Below are 16,170 nucleotides of genomic sequence, written 5' to 3' on the forward strand. Positions count from 1 at the left end.
GGTCTCAAATAATCTTCACTTTAAAGAATCTGATATCTGTTCTTATCTCCTTTGACTTATCTGCAGTTTTTTTTTTTTTTTTAAGATTTTATTTATTTATTTGACAGAGAGACACAGTCAGAGAGGGAACACAAGCAGGGAGAGTGGGAGAGAGAGAAGCAGGCTTCCCGCGGAGCAGGAAGCCCGATGCGGGGCTCGATCCCAGGACCCTGGGATGATGACCTGAGCTGAAGGCAGACGCTCAATGACTGAGCCACCCAGGCGCCCCTATCTGCAGCTTTTGATAGAGCCCATCACCCTTGACTTCCAGCAACACTTCCTTCACCTGGCTTCTAGAACCTCTACTCTTGGATTTTATCCTCTGGCTACTCTTTCTTGGTCTCCATTTTAGGTCCTTCCTCTCCTTGCTGACTTCCTATTGTTGGGAGTGCCTGGGGCCTTAATCCTTAGACCTGTTCTCTTCTCTACATTCACTCTACTTCTAATTCTCTCATCCAATCTTAGGGTTTTAATTAAATATACTCTTCAAATTATATCTCTATCCCAGACCTCCCTCCTGGACTCTAAACCTATATATTCAATTGCCTATTCAACATCTCCTCCTGGACATTTAATAGGCATCTCAAACATAATACGATAAGCTGAGTTTTGGATCTTTCCCTCCAAATCTGCTTCACCCACAGTTTTCCCATCTCATTTAATGGCATTTCCACCCACCAATTGCTCAAGAAAAAACTCTGGTGGGGTGCCTAGCTGGCTTGGTTGATACAGCATGTGCCTCTTGATCTCAGGGTCGTGAGTTCAAGCCCCATGTCAGGTGTAGAGAGATTGCTTAAATAAGCTTTAAAAAGGAAAGAAAAAACTCTGGTGCCACCCTCATCTCTTGCCTGAATTACTGCTATGGCCTGTTAACTGGTCTTCCTGATTCCTCTTTCCCACCTATAAGTCTCTTCACCACACAACAGCCAGAGTGATACCATCAGTCCTTTGCTCAAAACCCTCCAATTCACACAGATTGAAAACCAGAGACCTTGCAATTATCTCCACACATCCTGTCCCCCCTACTTCTTTGACTTCATCTCCTACTGTTCTCATTCCTCTCCAGCCTCACTGACCACCTCCTCCTTCCTCTTGATCCTGTCAGACACATGCCTGCCTTAGGGCCTTGCCTTGCCTTTCCCCCTCTAACTAGACTGCTCTTTCTCCAGATATTGCATGGCTCCCTCCCTCACCTCCTTCAAATTCTCTGCATAAATGTCATCTTCTCAGTGAGACCTACCCTGACAACCACACAGAGTTTGTAAATTTCCTCACCTCTGGCATACTCCATCCCTTTATCTTCTTTTATTTATTTCCCCACAGGACATATCTCCTTCCAATAGCAGTGGCCCTCACTATTTGAACGCTCAATATACAAATATATGCTGTAAATACTTGTAAAAATTTCTATCCCAACTGCATTATCTGAACTGCACACCTGTTACACCCAATCTGCACGTGCAGGTAACAGGACAGAGTGCAGGGCAGTCACAGGGTCACAGTGAGCACTGGCACTTTTAAAGCATGGTACACTACTGTTCTCATCTTTCCCACCCTTCTCCAAAGATTTGCTCTTCATGGGTCCCAGTACTTGCTTCTTCCAGGTGCCTGGGGCACAACCAACTTGGGTCCAACTTCAAAATTATCTTTAGTATCTTTACATATCATCTTTAAGCTATGTAACAGCATATCTTCATTTGCAGTATAGAAGCAAAATAATTTATATCTGATACAATATCATTACATACAACACATAAAAATACACATTAAGGAGTATTAATGCTTTAAAAATTAGGTTCCTGGTGTTCTATTTATTTATCTAAAGATTTTATTTATTTGAGAGAGAGATAGACAGCACCCGCTCGAGAGACAGCATGAGCTGGGGGTGGAGGGGGGAGGCAGAGGGAGAGGGAGAAGCAGATTCCCTGTTGAGTGAGGAGTCTGATGCGGGGCTGGATCCCAGGGCCCCAAGATCATGACCTGAACTGAAGGCAGATGCTTAACCAACTGAGCTACTCAGGCGCTCCGGTTCCTAGTGTTTTAAATGCCTCTTTTTAAAATTTAAGATTATTGGTGAATGGTCACACAGATATTTAAGAGCGTTGTAGTAATATCTGAGGAAATAGGTGGAGATTTCTTGGATGTCTGAGAATTCACTGTTATTTTTCCCATTTAAATAATGGAAGATAGGCTGCTGCCATCCAACATTTTTCCCAGAATGGATTAGATTTCAAGGGAAGTCTGTAGATAATGTTCTTATTATGTTTGTTTTCTCCTTCCTTCTACTACAATGATTCTTAAACTTTTCAGTTGCAGAATCTTTCTAAACTCAAAAATTATATACCCAAATAGCTTTTGTTTATGTAGGTACCTCTATCAATATTTACCATATTGGGAATTATAACTGAGATATTTAAAAATATGTATTAATTCACTTAAAAATAATAAACCTTTCATGCGTTTACATAAAAACATTTTTTATGAAAAATATCTTTTCCAAAACAAAAACAATTTAGTAAGAAGATGGCATGGTTTTTTTAATAACAATTTTATTGGGATATAATTCAAATACTGTACAATTCACCCATTTAAAGTGTACAATTCAATGGCTTTTAGGATATTCAGAGCTGTGCAAACATTACCACAATCAATTCCAGAGCATTTTCATCATCCCCAAAAGAAACCCCATACTCTTTAGCTGTCACCCTACTAACCATCTCATCCTCCACCCCCCAGCCCTAGGCAACCACTAATTTACTTTCTGACTCTATCAATTTACCTATTGTGGACATTTCATATAAATGGAATCATACAATATATAGTCTTTTGTGCCTGTCTTTCATTTAGCACAGTGTTTTCAAGGTTCATCCATGTTGTAGCATGGATATACTTTATTTTTTATTGACAAAAAATATCCCATTGCATTGATATACCACCTTTTTCATATCCATTGCTCAGTTAATGGACTTAGTTTGTTTCCAATTTTGGGGTATTATGAATAGATGCTGCAATGAGCATTTATGTGCAAAGTTTTATATGGATGTTTTCATTTCTCTTGGGTACCACCTAGGAGTGGAACTGCTGGGTCATCTGGTACCTCTACGTCACACCTTTTCAGGAACTGCCAATCTGTTTCCAAGGTGGCTGCATCATTTTACATTCTCAACAGCAGTATGAAGGAGAGGGCATACTTTTACATTTCTGTGAATCTCTTTACTGTCTGGCTGATAGAAGACAACTGGATTCCTCTACCTGCTTCTGTATTCAATTTGTTGCAAAATATTGTTTTGATTGAATATATAAAAAATCCAGACTCAAGAAGATATGGAGTTAAAAAAAAAGGAGGAGGCTTTTGTAGCACTGTTATATATTAAAATCAACAGAAAAAGGACAACAGTGGAAAAATTGGGAAATCTGAATAAAGTCTTTAATTTAGTTAATAGTTTTGTACCAATGATAATTTCTTAGTTTTGATAAATGTACCATGGCTAAGAAAGATGTTAACATTGGGAAAAGCTGGGCAAAGGGAATACAGGAACTCTATGTACTATCCCTGCATCTCTTCTGCAAATTTAAAATTATTTCAAAATAAGATGTTAAAAATAAATTTTTTTTTAAAGATTTTATTTATTTATTTAACAGAGAGATAGCGAGAGCAGGAACACAAGCAGGGGGAGTGGGAGAGGGAGAAGCAGGCTTCCTGCCAAGCAGGGAGCCTGATGCGGGACTTGATCCCAGGACCCTGGGATCATGACCCAAGCCGAAGGCAGACGCCTAACGACTGAGCCACCCAGGCGCCCTAAAAATAAAAATTTTATCCATTGGTCTATTTTGTTCTTTGAACGGATCTTTTACCCAGCATGATTTTGTAACATCATGCACTGGTCATTTGGAAAACACTGGTTCACTGAGTTAGGCAAACCTTTCAAATGTTACACATTTAAAAAAAACTTTTTTTATTAACATATAATGTATTCTTTGTTTCAAGGGTACAGGTCTGTGATTCATCAGTCTTACACAATTCACAGTGCTCACCATAGCACATACCCTCCCCAATGTCTATCACCCAGCCACCCCATCCCTCCCACCCCCCTCCACTCCAGCAACCCTCAGTTTGTTTCCTGAGATTAGGAGTCTCTTATGGTTTGTCTCCCTCTCTGGTTTCGTCTTGTTTCATTTTTTCCTCCCTTCCCCTATGATCCTGTCTTGTTTCTCAAATTCCTCATGTCGGTGAGATCATATGCTACTTGTATTTCGCTTAGCGTTAATACCCTCTAGTTCTATCCACGTTGGTGCAAATGGCAAGATTTCATTTTTTGATAGCTGCATAATATTCCATTGTATATATATACCACATCTTCTTTATCCATTCATCTGTTGATGGACATCTAGGCTCTTTCCATAGTTTGGTGATTGTGGACATTGCTGCTATAAACACTGGGGTGTAGGTGCCCCTTCGGATCACTACATTTGTATCTTTGGGGTAAATACCCAGTAGTACAATTGCTGGGTCATAGGGTAGCTCTATTTTCAACTTTTTGAGGAACCTCCACACTGTTTTCCAGAGTGGCTGCACCAGCTTGCATTCCCACCAACAGTATAGGAGGGTTCCCCTTTTTCTGCATCCTTGCCAACATCTGTTGTTTCCTGACTTGTTAATTTTAGCCATTCTGACTGGTGTGAGGTGGACACATTTTTTATTATACAATTTAAAAAATTATTATCATTACTATCACCACTGATCTTTTCAGAAAAGTCCTTAAGAATTGGGAAGCTGTGAAGCTTATAGTGACAGCACATTTTCCAAAATTCTAATTTTCACTTGAAACATCAAATTTTATTTATCATTGGCCAAAAATATTCTCAGTTGTTTCCCTAGAAGTGATAGGTTCACTTTGCTCATTTTCAAGAAAATATCTTCCAAGTAGCTGAGTCTGAATAACCAGTTTGTCTATAAGACCTTCTTTCACATAAAAATGGTGTTCCATAACAAAAGCAGTTATTATTTATTTATTTATTTGAGAGAAAGAGCATGTGAACATGAGCAGGGGGAGCGGCAGAGGGAGAGGGAGAGAGAGAATCTTAAGCTGGCTCCATGTCCAGTGCAGAACCTTGGCGTGGGGCTCCATCTCACAACCCAAGATCATGACCTGAGCCGAAATCAAGAGCCAGACAATTAAATGACTGAGCCACCCAGGTGCCCCCAAAAGCAGCTATTTTAATTCACAACTGAATTGCACAAGTATTTGTTCAAGACAATAGCCATACTTCACTATGAAGCAGAAGTGCTTTAAGCATGTTTGGGACACCTGGGAGGCTCAGTTCGTTAAGTGTCCAACTCTTGATTTCAGCTTGGGTCATGATCTCAGGGTGATGAGACCGAGCCCTGCGTCAGGCTCCACACTCAGTGGGGAGTCTGCTTGAGATTCCCTCTCTCCCTCTCCCTCTGCCCCCCCCACCTTGTCCCCACAAACTCTCTCAAATAAATCAATCTTATAAAAAAGTGCTTTATGCATGTTTCCCATTTCTGTTTTATCTGCTCACTGCTGTATCCCCTGTGCCTAGAGCAATGCTTTGCATATAATAGATGCTCAATAAAAATTTATTAAATGTATGAATAAATGAATAGACAAGTCAATGGATAAAAGAATGTGATAACATCTGTAATTACTTCCAGCTGGTTAGAAGTAAAGCAATAAAAAATTCAGGATATTTATAAGTTTTTTGATATAATTTTAAATTTTACAGAATGTTAAATATTTAATCAGGGAATTATTTCTTTTGGCAAAGGCATTTGACTGAAGGGATGGCAAAAGCAGTGGGGAACTTTTGAAACCGTACCAACAGTGTTTGCCTGGAAAGCAACAGCTTTTAGCAAAGGCAACAATTCCTGAAAACCGGAACCCTGCCCATGACCTAGAAATGGGTGCAAAATCAGGACAGGAAGCAAAGACACTGAAAGTCTCCACTTGCACATCGTTGTTCCATACTTGCTTTTTCAACTCAGGGTGCCTGGGAATGTTTCACAGAACTGGGAGGAATTATGTACAAAGATAACAGGGAATCAGAATATAAAGTGAGACATGTAGGAATTCATAAGGAATAATCAAAATGCTTTAAGTTTTGAGGACTAAATTAAGATAATGTATTTATCTCAGAAAGAAAGCTGAGGACCTCAGTGTATGGTACACATACTGTGAGAGCTACAGACAGGGATTTTATTTTATTTTTATTTATTTATTTGAGAGGGAAAGAGCGCACAAGCAGGTGGGAAGGGGCAGAGAGAGAGGGACAAGCAGACTCCCTGCTGAGCAGGGAGCCTGATGCGGGACTCTATCCCAGGATCTTGGGATCATGACCTGAGCGGAAGGCAGACACTTAACCAACTGAGCCACCCAGGTGCCCCTACACACATGGATTTTAATGAAGCCAATATCAGAAGAATAACCTGCTGCATCATAGCTGATCTAGCCAATAAAATATGCTGGATAGTAGGGAGTTACCATATAGTTCACTACTTTTCAACGAGTAAGAATTAACTAAATACACCATTCTTAAGCTGAAGAATCCAATCATTATTTAATGACTCCAGAATCTCAGTAAGCTCTAGAGAGTCATCATTAGAAAGGACTTAACGGTTAAGGAAGGCCTAGTAGTGGAGTTTAATGACTATATATAAATTACCTGCTCTTTAGTTTCTAGTACCACTTCTGCCACCTGGTAATTAGCTGGCAACAGGTAAATTGCTTAACCTTCCTGTAGTTCAGTTCTCCCTTCTCTCCTGAACTTCGGGAATGCTTACAGTATGAATGTGAAGTATTTTGGGTCCCTTGAAGATACTGAGTAAATATAAGGAGTTTAATGGGTGGATTACCCAGAAGTTAAAATATTCCAGTAAATTTTTAATTGCCAAGTCTGAAACAATAATCTATAAATTTCTTCTATCTTATAGAAAACCTCCAAAGTGCTTCTCCAACCCATTGGAGCTTGGACCCAGAAACCCTGGGAATAAGGCTGAAACAGGCACTGGCCACCACAGCAATTTCTGAATCATTTATCAAACATTTTAGCATCATCTGTATCACCAGATCTTCAGACTAATCCTATTAGATATGCAGGGCAGGAAGGACCAAGTTTTAAATGTTCAAAGAAACTAAGGTTTAAAGAAACTGAGTGGTTTAACTAAGAGACAGGACTGGGACTCATTAGTTCTCATGAACTCAGTCATCTTACACTATTGTTCCTTGCTTGCCTGAGGAGGAAGGGAAGGAGGGAAGAGTTAGGCCCCCATCAGTATTTCTGGAGCCCCAACCACAGGCAAAAAGTTATCCAGCTTCCTTGGACCCTGAACAAACAATCCTGCTCAACTCACCTGTAGCTTTACAGCAATGACCACTGAGTTAAGATCTTTGTCCATTTCTTTTAGCATGACGAGTTTCTTCAGGGTCAAGCTGAACAGCCTAGAAAAATTTTGAGAAAGACAATCCAGTCAAACATAAGGAACTTATGAGAAAAGTGATAGATGATGTTGGGGAAACACTGCTTTACCTAAAGAAAGAACGTTAGAATGCCAAAATGTGTCCCCCTTTAGTAAAAGAGCACCCTCCTGTTTAATTCTGATACTTGAGAATTGTCAAAAGGTACATTATTCCATGAACCTCTGTGGATCCAATGATCTCAAGCTAAAACTGACACACTTTTCTACTTCCAGTACATGGGAGCAATTTCTGAGGGAGAGGGGTAAGTATACCAAGGGCAGGTATAGATGTTTATTTTGCTTCTCCAGTCCCTCTTCCACTTTACATCTAATCATACCTGAAACATTTATAGATGTAAATCTGTAGCAACCAGGAGATAATCCACACAAACAAAATAGATACCACTTGCAGAAAATGACTGAAATGGTCACAATTTGGATTTCAGCTGAATTGTGCTTCAGGTATGCAGAAAATCTTCAGTGCCACAATGAGGAAGTTCCCTTACCTGAAAGAGGTAGGACTGTCCCTTGCTCTGGTGTCAGCAACTGTAATCTGATCTTGCCTTACCACAACAGGGCTACTCTGGTCTTCTAGTAGGAGTTGGGAGGGAAACTTTGGATACTGCGTTTCTGCTTCTGGTTTGAGTGGTTCAAGTCCAGAACATTCTCTCCCTTGGAGAGGCTCTGGTGAATGGGAGTCACACAAAGGATGCCGCTTACCAGAGTCATAACAAGTCCTCAGAATTACACTCCATTTTATGCGTCCCCTCTCTCCAGTGCTGTAGTTCTCTTGCCCCTGCTTTCTGCCTGTCTTGCTTCTCTCCACTCCTTCCTCATGCTCTAAGCTCCAGTCATACTGAATTTCTTTTAGGTCCTTGGGTGCCACCCCTCTGGGCCTTCTACCAAAGGGCTGAGCAGATATTTGCTCAGCAAAAATCTGTTAAATAAAATTTTATAATTCCCTAATGCCTCTTCAGCCATTGACTCCCTCATCTGTGCTCCTAAAACACACTCAGATTTGTTAAACTGGAATCACCTGGGTTCGTGCTCACTCTTCCAAAATCTCCCCCTCAATGCCTACCCTCAGCATTATGTTTCTCTTTTCCCTTCAGGGTAGAGATGTGCTGACCCAAAAGGAACTCTGGTTCTGCCAACACCAAAGGGATTATTATATTCTGCATAGTTGGCTATTAAGAAATGTAACTACATTGTTTAACTGACTTTCAAGCCTTGTCGGAAAGGAAAGGGAACATGACTGGATAGACAAACGGAAGAGACTGGATGTGCCACATTTTGCTCCTCACTAAAGGCAGCTAATTATGGATGCTTTTGATGGGTCAGGTTTTTGTTTCTTTCCAAAGCAAACATTTTCTACCTTCAGACTGATCTGCTGGTGCTGAATAAACTCACTGCAAGATATAAAGAGTCGCAGTAATAAATCTGGGACACGTGTTTCTTCCCCTTTGCTTGTGATCCTTCTTCACTCTTTTATAAATTCCACACATTTAGTGAGCATCTCCTGTGTGCTGGGCACTGGATTAGTTGTTAGAATCATAGAGGATGTGGTCCTTAGCCTCATGGAGATGACACAATCCAGAGGGGAAGAAAAGTAATGACTTCTATTATGTAAACTCCTTGTCCTCAGCTCCTTTATGTCCCATAAGGCTCTGGACCATCTTTCCTCTTATAGAACATGTAAAAACTGTAGGATGATATGGCAGAATTTTGTCAGGAAGGAATAACACATCATAGACCAATAAATGTTTACTGAACAAATAAACAAACCTTTATGCCACAGCACCTTATGTAAACAAGAAAGCCAAGAATGATTTAATACCTTAGGTAACAAAGCAACAGCAAGACTGGATATGCTTAGTGTTTGCTTAGAAACTAGACACACCACACTGATTGCCATTCTATTGGCAATCAGTTCAATAGATCTTTTTATTTGTTTGTTTTTAATGGTATGACTCAAAGGATGTGGGGACTTAAATGCAGTCTAGTTCTTCAAAGTATAAGAAAAATGCCTATGACTCATTAAGCATCTACCATGTACCAGTTGCTTGATATATATTGCATTATTTCATGTAAGTCTCACAATAATTCTAAGAGGTGAGTAATATGTCCATTTTACAGATGAGGATGCCAGAAGGATTGAGAGACTTGACCAAGATCACACAAAAAGTGGTTGAGCCAAGATGCAAATTTAGGCCTATCTTAGCCCAGAACCCGATTTAAGTTACTACAAGGCACTTTATTAGAAAGTTAGAAGAAATTATTTTAATTACAAGTAAATATTTTCAACATATATTTTAATAACAGAAAAACTCCAAGGAAATAAGATACATTTCTCCTTAAGCCCACACTCACACACAGTTGACAGTCCCAGACAGTTCCAAGGATGATTAAGCCTGACTGAGACTGGCAAATGTTCTGACTGGAGGTGTTGCAATGCATAAGAGGCTGAGGTAGATTGTGATCTTAGGTTTTCTTGTTACCCTATGTTTTATTGGTTGGGTACTTCTTATGCAGTTAAAATACAGAACCCAAGGCCTAAACAGAAGGGTCCTGCCCTGATCACACTCCTGTTTTAATAATTCCAAGTGCTGGTGAAGATGTGGCATAACCAGAAGTCCCCCGTGTGGCTGGTAAGAGTGCAAAGTCATACAATCATTTGAGAAAACCGTTTGGTAGTTTATTAGTACACATTAATTATATTCCTATTCTTATGCCTAGCTCTCAAGAGAACCCAAGAACAATGAGTCTGAGATGGTGACCTGAGCTGAAGGTAGCTGCCTAACTGACTCAGCCACCCAGGCGCCCCAGGCATGTTTTACATTTTAATAAGATTCTTCTAGCTGTTCTATTAGGATAGAATGAAGGAAAGCAAAGGGGAGAAGGGAAAAGTTGAGTTAGAAGGCAACTGTCATAGTGCAAGCAATAGATGACTAATGGCTTAGAGGGTGGCAGCAGCATGGCAGCAGTGGAGGTGGTAAAAAATGGTTTGACTTCAGGATATACTATTGAAGATGTAGGTCAGCTCCTGGGTTTTTGGCCTGAACATCTGGAAAGGTGGGGTTGTCATTAACTAAGATGGGGAAAACTCTGGGTAAAGCAGGTTTGAGGAGTTTAAGGTCAAGACTTCAATTTTGGACGCTTTAAGTGTGAGATGTCTATGACTTCAAAGTAGACATGTTGAGTAGAGAGTTAGATATATAAGTTTGTCTCCAGACTGGAAACATCAATATGCAAGTGTGGCATACAAATGGAATTTAAAGTCACAAGGCTGGATGAGATGATCCATAGAATGAGGGCACATACAAAGAGAAGAGCACCAGGGTTAAGCCCAAGAACACTTCACCATTAAAGACAGAGAGAGGTGAAGACAATGAACTAGCAAAGGTGATCCAAAAGGATCAACCAGGGAGGCAGGGGGAACACCAAATAAATGTGATATTCTAAAGCCAAGACAGAATGGTTGGCTGTATCAAATGCTGCTGATGGGTCAAGACAAAGACTGAGAAGAGATGACTGAATTTAGTCACACAGACCTTAACAAGAGCAGTTTCACAGAATAGTGAAAATGAAGGCCTAACTGGAACGAATTTGAGAGAGGATGGGAGGAAAGGCACTGGAGATAGCAAATATAAAGACACAAATCTGTTTCAGTCCTAGCTCCACCCCAATATCCTGAGTAGTAAAATTCTTGTCCAACAGAAAATATAGTGCAAGTCACAGGTGTAACTTTCTTATCTGGTAGTCTGTAATTTCGCTATGTGCTAGGAAGAGGGTACCCAAATGACCAGCCCCCAGTAAAAACCTAGGCACTAGGTCTCTAATGAGCTTCCTTGGTAACAACACTTCCTAGTTGTCACAATTCAGTGTATATTGTGTGACTCCACTGGGAGAAGACTCTTGAAAGCTTGTACCTGGTTTCCTCCAGGTTTTGCCCATGTACTTTTTCTTTTCACTGACTTCACTTTTGTACCCTTTTGCTGAAATAAATCATAGCTGTGACTATGACTGTGTATTCTGAGTCCTGTGAGTCCTCTTAGGAATCATCAAACCCAGGGGTGGTCTTGTAGAACCCCAACACAGAGTGGGCGGAAAGGGATAATTACAAAAGGGTACTATTGGGGTGATGGATATGTTCATTATCTGAATTGTGGTGATGGTTTCACAAGTATGTATTTATGTCAAAACTTGTCAAATTGTACACTTTAAATATGTGCAGCTTATTGTATGTCAATACTTCAATAAAACTGTTTTTAAAAATATTTTATTTGAGAGAGAGAGAGAATGCACACAGGCACGAGACACTACGGGCAGGGGAGAGGGGCATAGGGAGAGGAAGAAGCAAATTCCCTGCTGAGCAGGAAGCCTAACACAGGGCTTGATCCCAGGACCTTAGGATCATGACCTGACCTGAAGGCAGACACTTAACCAACTGAGCCACCCAGATGCTCCTAAACTGTTTCTTCTTTCTAAAGGAAGGTTCTACCCAGTGTCCTAGAGTCTGCTAATTGCCTATCCAACATCTATTTCCCCTTCCTACTTAGTAACAGAGCACCAATTTTTAGCTGAGCATGTTGCTTCTTAAAATAAAAGACCATGCTTTCCAGCTTCTTTGGCAGCTAGGTGAGAATACATGGCTAAAATGTGGCCAATGTGTAAGTGGACATATTAGGTACCACTTGTGGGAAGATTTTTTTAAAGGGAATCCACTCACCTGACAGATCCTTTTACCTTCTCCTGGTCTGCAATGCAGGCTGATGGCTTTAGCTCCTACAACTAACTTGGACCATGAGCAAACCTTGATAATTCAAGCCATGTGTCAGGAATGTAAATTAGAAAGAGAGGAGTCAGGGTCCTTGATGACACTGTAGGAGCTACTGTATCAACTGTGGACTATTTAGCTCTGGATTTTTTATTTTTCTTAAGTGAGAAAGAAATAAACTGCTATCTTACATAAATATCTTATTTTGAATCTGTTGTTGTTGTTGTTATATGCAGGTAAACTTATTTTTAAGTGATACACCAGGAACAGATTCCCAAGGTGTAGGTAGGGTTCAGTCACCAGCTCTCAAATACTTTTGAGAGAATCAGCTGAATTATTCCCAAAGTCATTTTATTTATTTAGGTTTATTTATTTATTTTTTAGCTATCTTTACATCCAACGTGGGGCCAGAACTCATGACCCTGAGATCAAGAGTCGCATGCTCAGGACACCCAGGTGGCTCAGTCGTTAAGCGTCGCCTTCAGCTCAGGTCCTGATCCCAGGGTCCTAGGACAGAGTCCTGCATTGGTCTCCTTGCTCAGTGGGGAGCCTGCTTCTCCCTCTGCCTGCCGCTCTTCCTGCTTGTGCTCTCCCTCTCTCCCTCTCTCTCTGACAAACAAAGAAAATCTTAAAAAAAAAAAAAAAAAAGAGTCACATGCTCTTCAGACTGAGTCAGCCAGGTGCCCCCCCTCAAAGTCCGTTTTAAAGGGTGATGCCCTATCAAGAAATCCTGGCTTTAGCAACCCTCAGTTTGTTTCCTGAGATTAAGAATTCCTCATATCAGTGAGGTCATAGGATACATGTCTTTCTCTGATTGACTTATTTCACTCATCATAATACCCTCCAGTTCCATCCACATCACTGCAAATGGCAAGATTTCATTCTTTTTGATGGCTGCATAATATTCCGTTGTATATATATACCACATCTTCTTTATCCATTCATCTGTCGATAGACATCTTGGCTCTTTCCAGACAGACACTGGGGAGGGTATGTGCTATGGTGAGCGCTGTGAATTGTGTAAGACTGATGAATCACAGATCTGTACCTCTGAAACAAATAGTACATTATATGTTAAGGAAAAAAAAAAAAGAAGAAGATAGCAGGAGGTGAAGAATGAAGGCGGGGAAATCGGAGGGGGAGACAAACCATGAAAGACTATGGACTCTGAAAATCAAACTGAGGGTTCTAGAGGGGAGGGGGGTGGAGGATGGGTTAGCCTGATGGATATTAAAGAGGGCACGTTCTGCATGGAGCACTGGGTGTTATACGCAAACAATGAATCATGGAACACTACATCAAAAACTAATGATGCAATGTATGGTGATGAACATAACATAATAATAATAAAAAAAAAAAGAAATCCTGGCTTTTATCCTTATAGAAGGAAGGGAAGATACCTCAAAAGTTGAAAGAAAAAAAGGTTCTTTTCACAATCCTTAGAAGAACCAAATTCCTAGACTTCTGCATTTCAGAGAGCTCACTAGGAATCTCTGGGGTACACTGGGTTGGAAGCCAGTTTCATGGTACACCTTGGGAACATGGGAGCTGGCTGAAGACTCCTCTGTACCTCCCTTCCTACTTGTCTCCTCATCTAGGGATGAGACAACAGGGTGGTTCTAGGTAAAAGTCTTTTTTTTTTTTTTTTAAGATTTTTATTATTTATTTGACAGAGAGAGACACAGTGAGAGAGGGAGAACAAGCAGGGGGAGTGGGAGAGGGAGAAGCAGGCTTCCCGTTGAGCAGGGAGCCCGATGCAGGGCTCGATCCCAGGACCCTGGGATCATGACCTGAGCCGAAGGCAGACGCTTAACGACTGAGCCACCCAGGCGCCCCTAGGTAAAAGTCTTTAACCAAAGGAGGTTTCAAATGGAACGTATGGCTGGGGTTCCCCCAGCTAATCCACCTCTGGTATGTCAGTGAAAGGCCAGACAGAAAAGGTGCACTTCTATGTGCTAGAACTCAAAGAAGTCAACGATCTGCCTTTCAAGTAAAACAGAGTATCACAACGATGGCTGGAATCCAAAGGACTTATAAAGGACGATCCCAGGTTATTCAGCCCAAAAATAATCTTCCCTTCTGCAAAGGCATTTTGAAAATATACTGATAATAGGACTCATTATTGTCATTTTTTAAGACTCCATTTGGAGGGACGCCTGGGTGGCTCAGTCGTTAAGCGTCTGCCTTCAGCTCAGGTCATGATACCAGGATCCTGGGATGGAGCCGCACATCCGGCTCTCCGCTCGGTGGGAAGCCTGCTTCTCCCTCTACCACTCCCTCTGCTTGTGTTCCCTCTCTCACTGTCTCTCTCTAATAAATAAATAAATTAATTTAAAAAAAAGACTCCATTTGGAAATGCTAGTGAAGTCCAGCATTAATAAAACAACGAAACATCAAATCAAGGTCCCCTGATTACTCAAAGTGCTTCTTCTTTCTGCATCTTGGTCTTTTCCTGATCCCACCCCTTTCTTTCCTTGTTGGGTAACCTTTGGTGACTGTGTCTTGATTTTCTCATATAAAATGAAGATAACAATAGTGCCTACTTAATAACACTGTGATATGGTTTAACTGAGAGAACGGAAGGCAAAACAGGGCCTGGCATATGGTAAGATGCTGTAACTGCTACGCTTGGAACTGTCATCGCCATCGTGATCATTCTTATTTGTTCACTGTTTAAGCCTGCTTTTTTGGGGGACCGACTTCCTTCCAATAGGGTAGTGATGCAACTGCCATTCTAAACAGGGAGGGAGCTCCTCCTGGCCTCTACTCGCACTCCCTGCATCTCAGTCATTTCCTTTCCACTTGGCAGGCCCTTGAGCCCTCGAGGAGAATACCCTCACTGCCGTCATCAACAGGAAGGACAATCAGAGTAACACTGATGGAGTCTATAACTGGCTTAAAGACTTTCTTTTTGCACAGCAAGATTTTCATCAACCTTTTACTGTATTTATCTTCAATGTACTTAGCTTTATGCCAGAAGCTATAAGGTACATAGAAAAATGAGGCATAATCTCTGCTTTTGAGCAGTTTATAATCTAGTTGAGAGGACAGGATTTAAGCGTATCAAACAATTATCTAACAAATGTAATGGTGCATACAAAATTAAATACTAAATTACATAAAAGAAGAGAGTTTCTTCTTTAGCTCACAGCTTCAGTGAGGACATATTGTTTGAGCCCAAGTAAATTCTCTCAAGAAGTTTTCTTTAGATCCCAATTGACTGAATCTGAAAGAATAAGGCTGTCTACTTGGTAAGTCGATAGAGAATGATATAAAAATATAATAACAAGAATCTTTCGAAGCCTTCTAAATTATTTTGTTTTGTGCTTCACCATAAGAGGAAGGAGAAACAGCCTTAAAAGTCATCTGCAAACGGTCCCCACCTGTATTTCACAGCTGCTTCAAACGTGCTCCATGCAAATCAGAACTAGAGAGACCCACCGAAAGAGAAATAGGCATATTCCACCCCCACTCCCCAAATCTCCTTTCTACTAGGGTATCAATGGAGAGTGAAGTGGCCATAGTTTGGATAGGAAAGATGGAAGAATGGGAAACAAAGATCTGGGTGGAATAAAACACCGCATAGTCAGTCTCTGAATCACACTGATGGTCCTTTTGGGACCAGAAGACAGGTGACCTGGATGTTTTTTTGCTCCTACCAAGAAATGACTATGCTATATGAGCAAATCAATTTTTTCTCCCTTTTATTTCTTTAATCACAAAATAGGAAGAAGCTCTACCTTCCCTCTGCAATGGCATTTATCAGGACAAAGAGCAAATCAACAGAAAAAAATTATGGAAAAGTTTTTCCTTTGTGAGGGTGATCTTCATTTTTACAATTGCTTCAGTTTTAACAGGGCACTTGTAGATACCTGGA

The 16,170-nt window shown here is 40.7% G+C and overlaps 1 protein-coding gene across 2 annotated transcripts in view; it reads right to left on the bottom strand.

The window, feature by feature from the left end:
• Positions 1–16,170, bottom strand: part of PACS1 (phosphofurin acidic cluster sorting protein 1) — a 144,116-nt gene that overhangs the window by 34,850 nt on the left and 93,096 nt on the right. For both annotated transcript variants that reach the window (XM_045893233.3, XM_064576150.1), the window contains one exon: positions 7,412–7,499. In XM_045893233.3, the coding sequence (XP_045749189.1) occupies positions 7,412–7,499 (88 nt within the window). The remainder of the gene's footprint in view (positions 1–7,411; positions 7,500–16,170) is intronic.

The sequence above is a fragment of the Mirounga angustirostris genome, unplaced genomic scaffold (genome assembly GCF_029215605.1).
Source record: "Mirounga angustirostris isolate CCGP_5_RB_7025 unplaced genomic scaffold, mMirAng1.0.hap1 SCAF_13, whole genome shotgun sequence".
NCBI classification, from domain to species: domain Eukaryota; kingdom Metazoa; phylum Chordata; class Mammalia; order Carnivora; family Phocidae; genus Mirounga; species Mirounga angustirostris.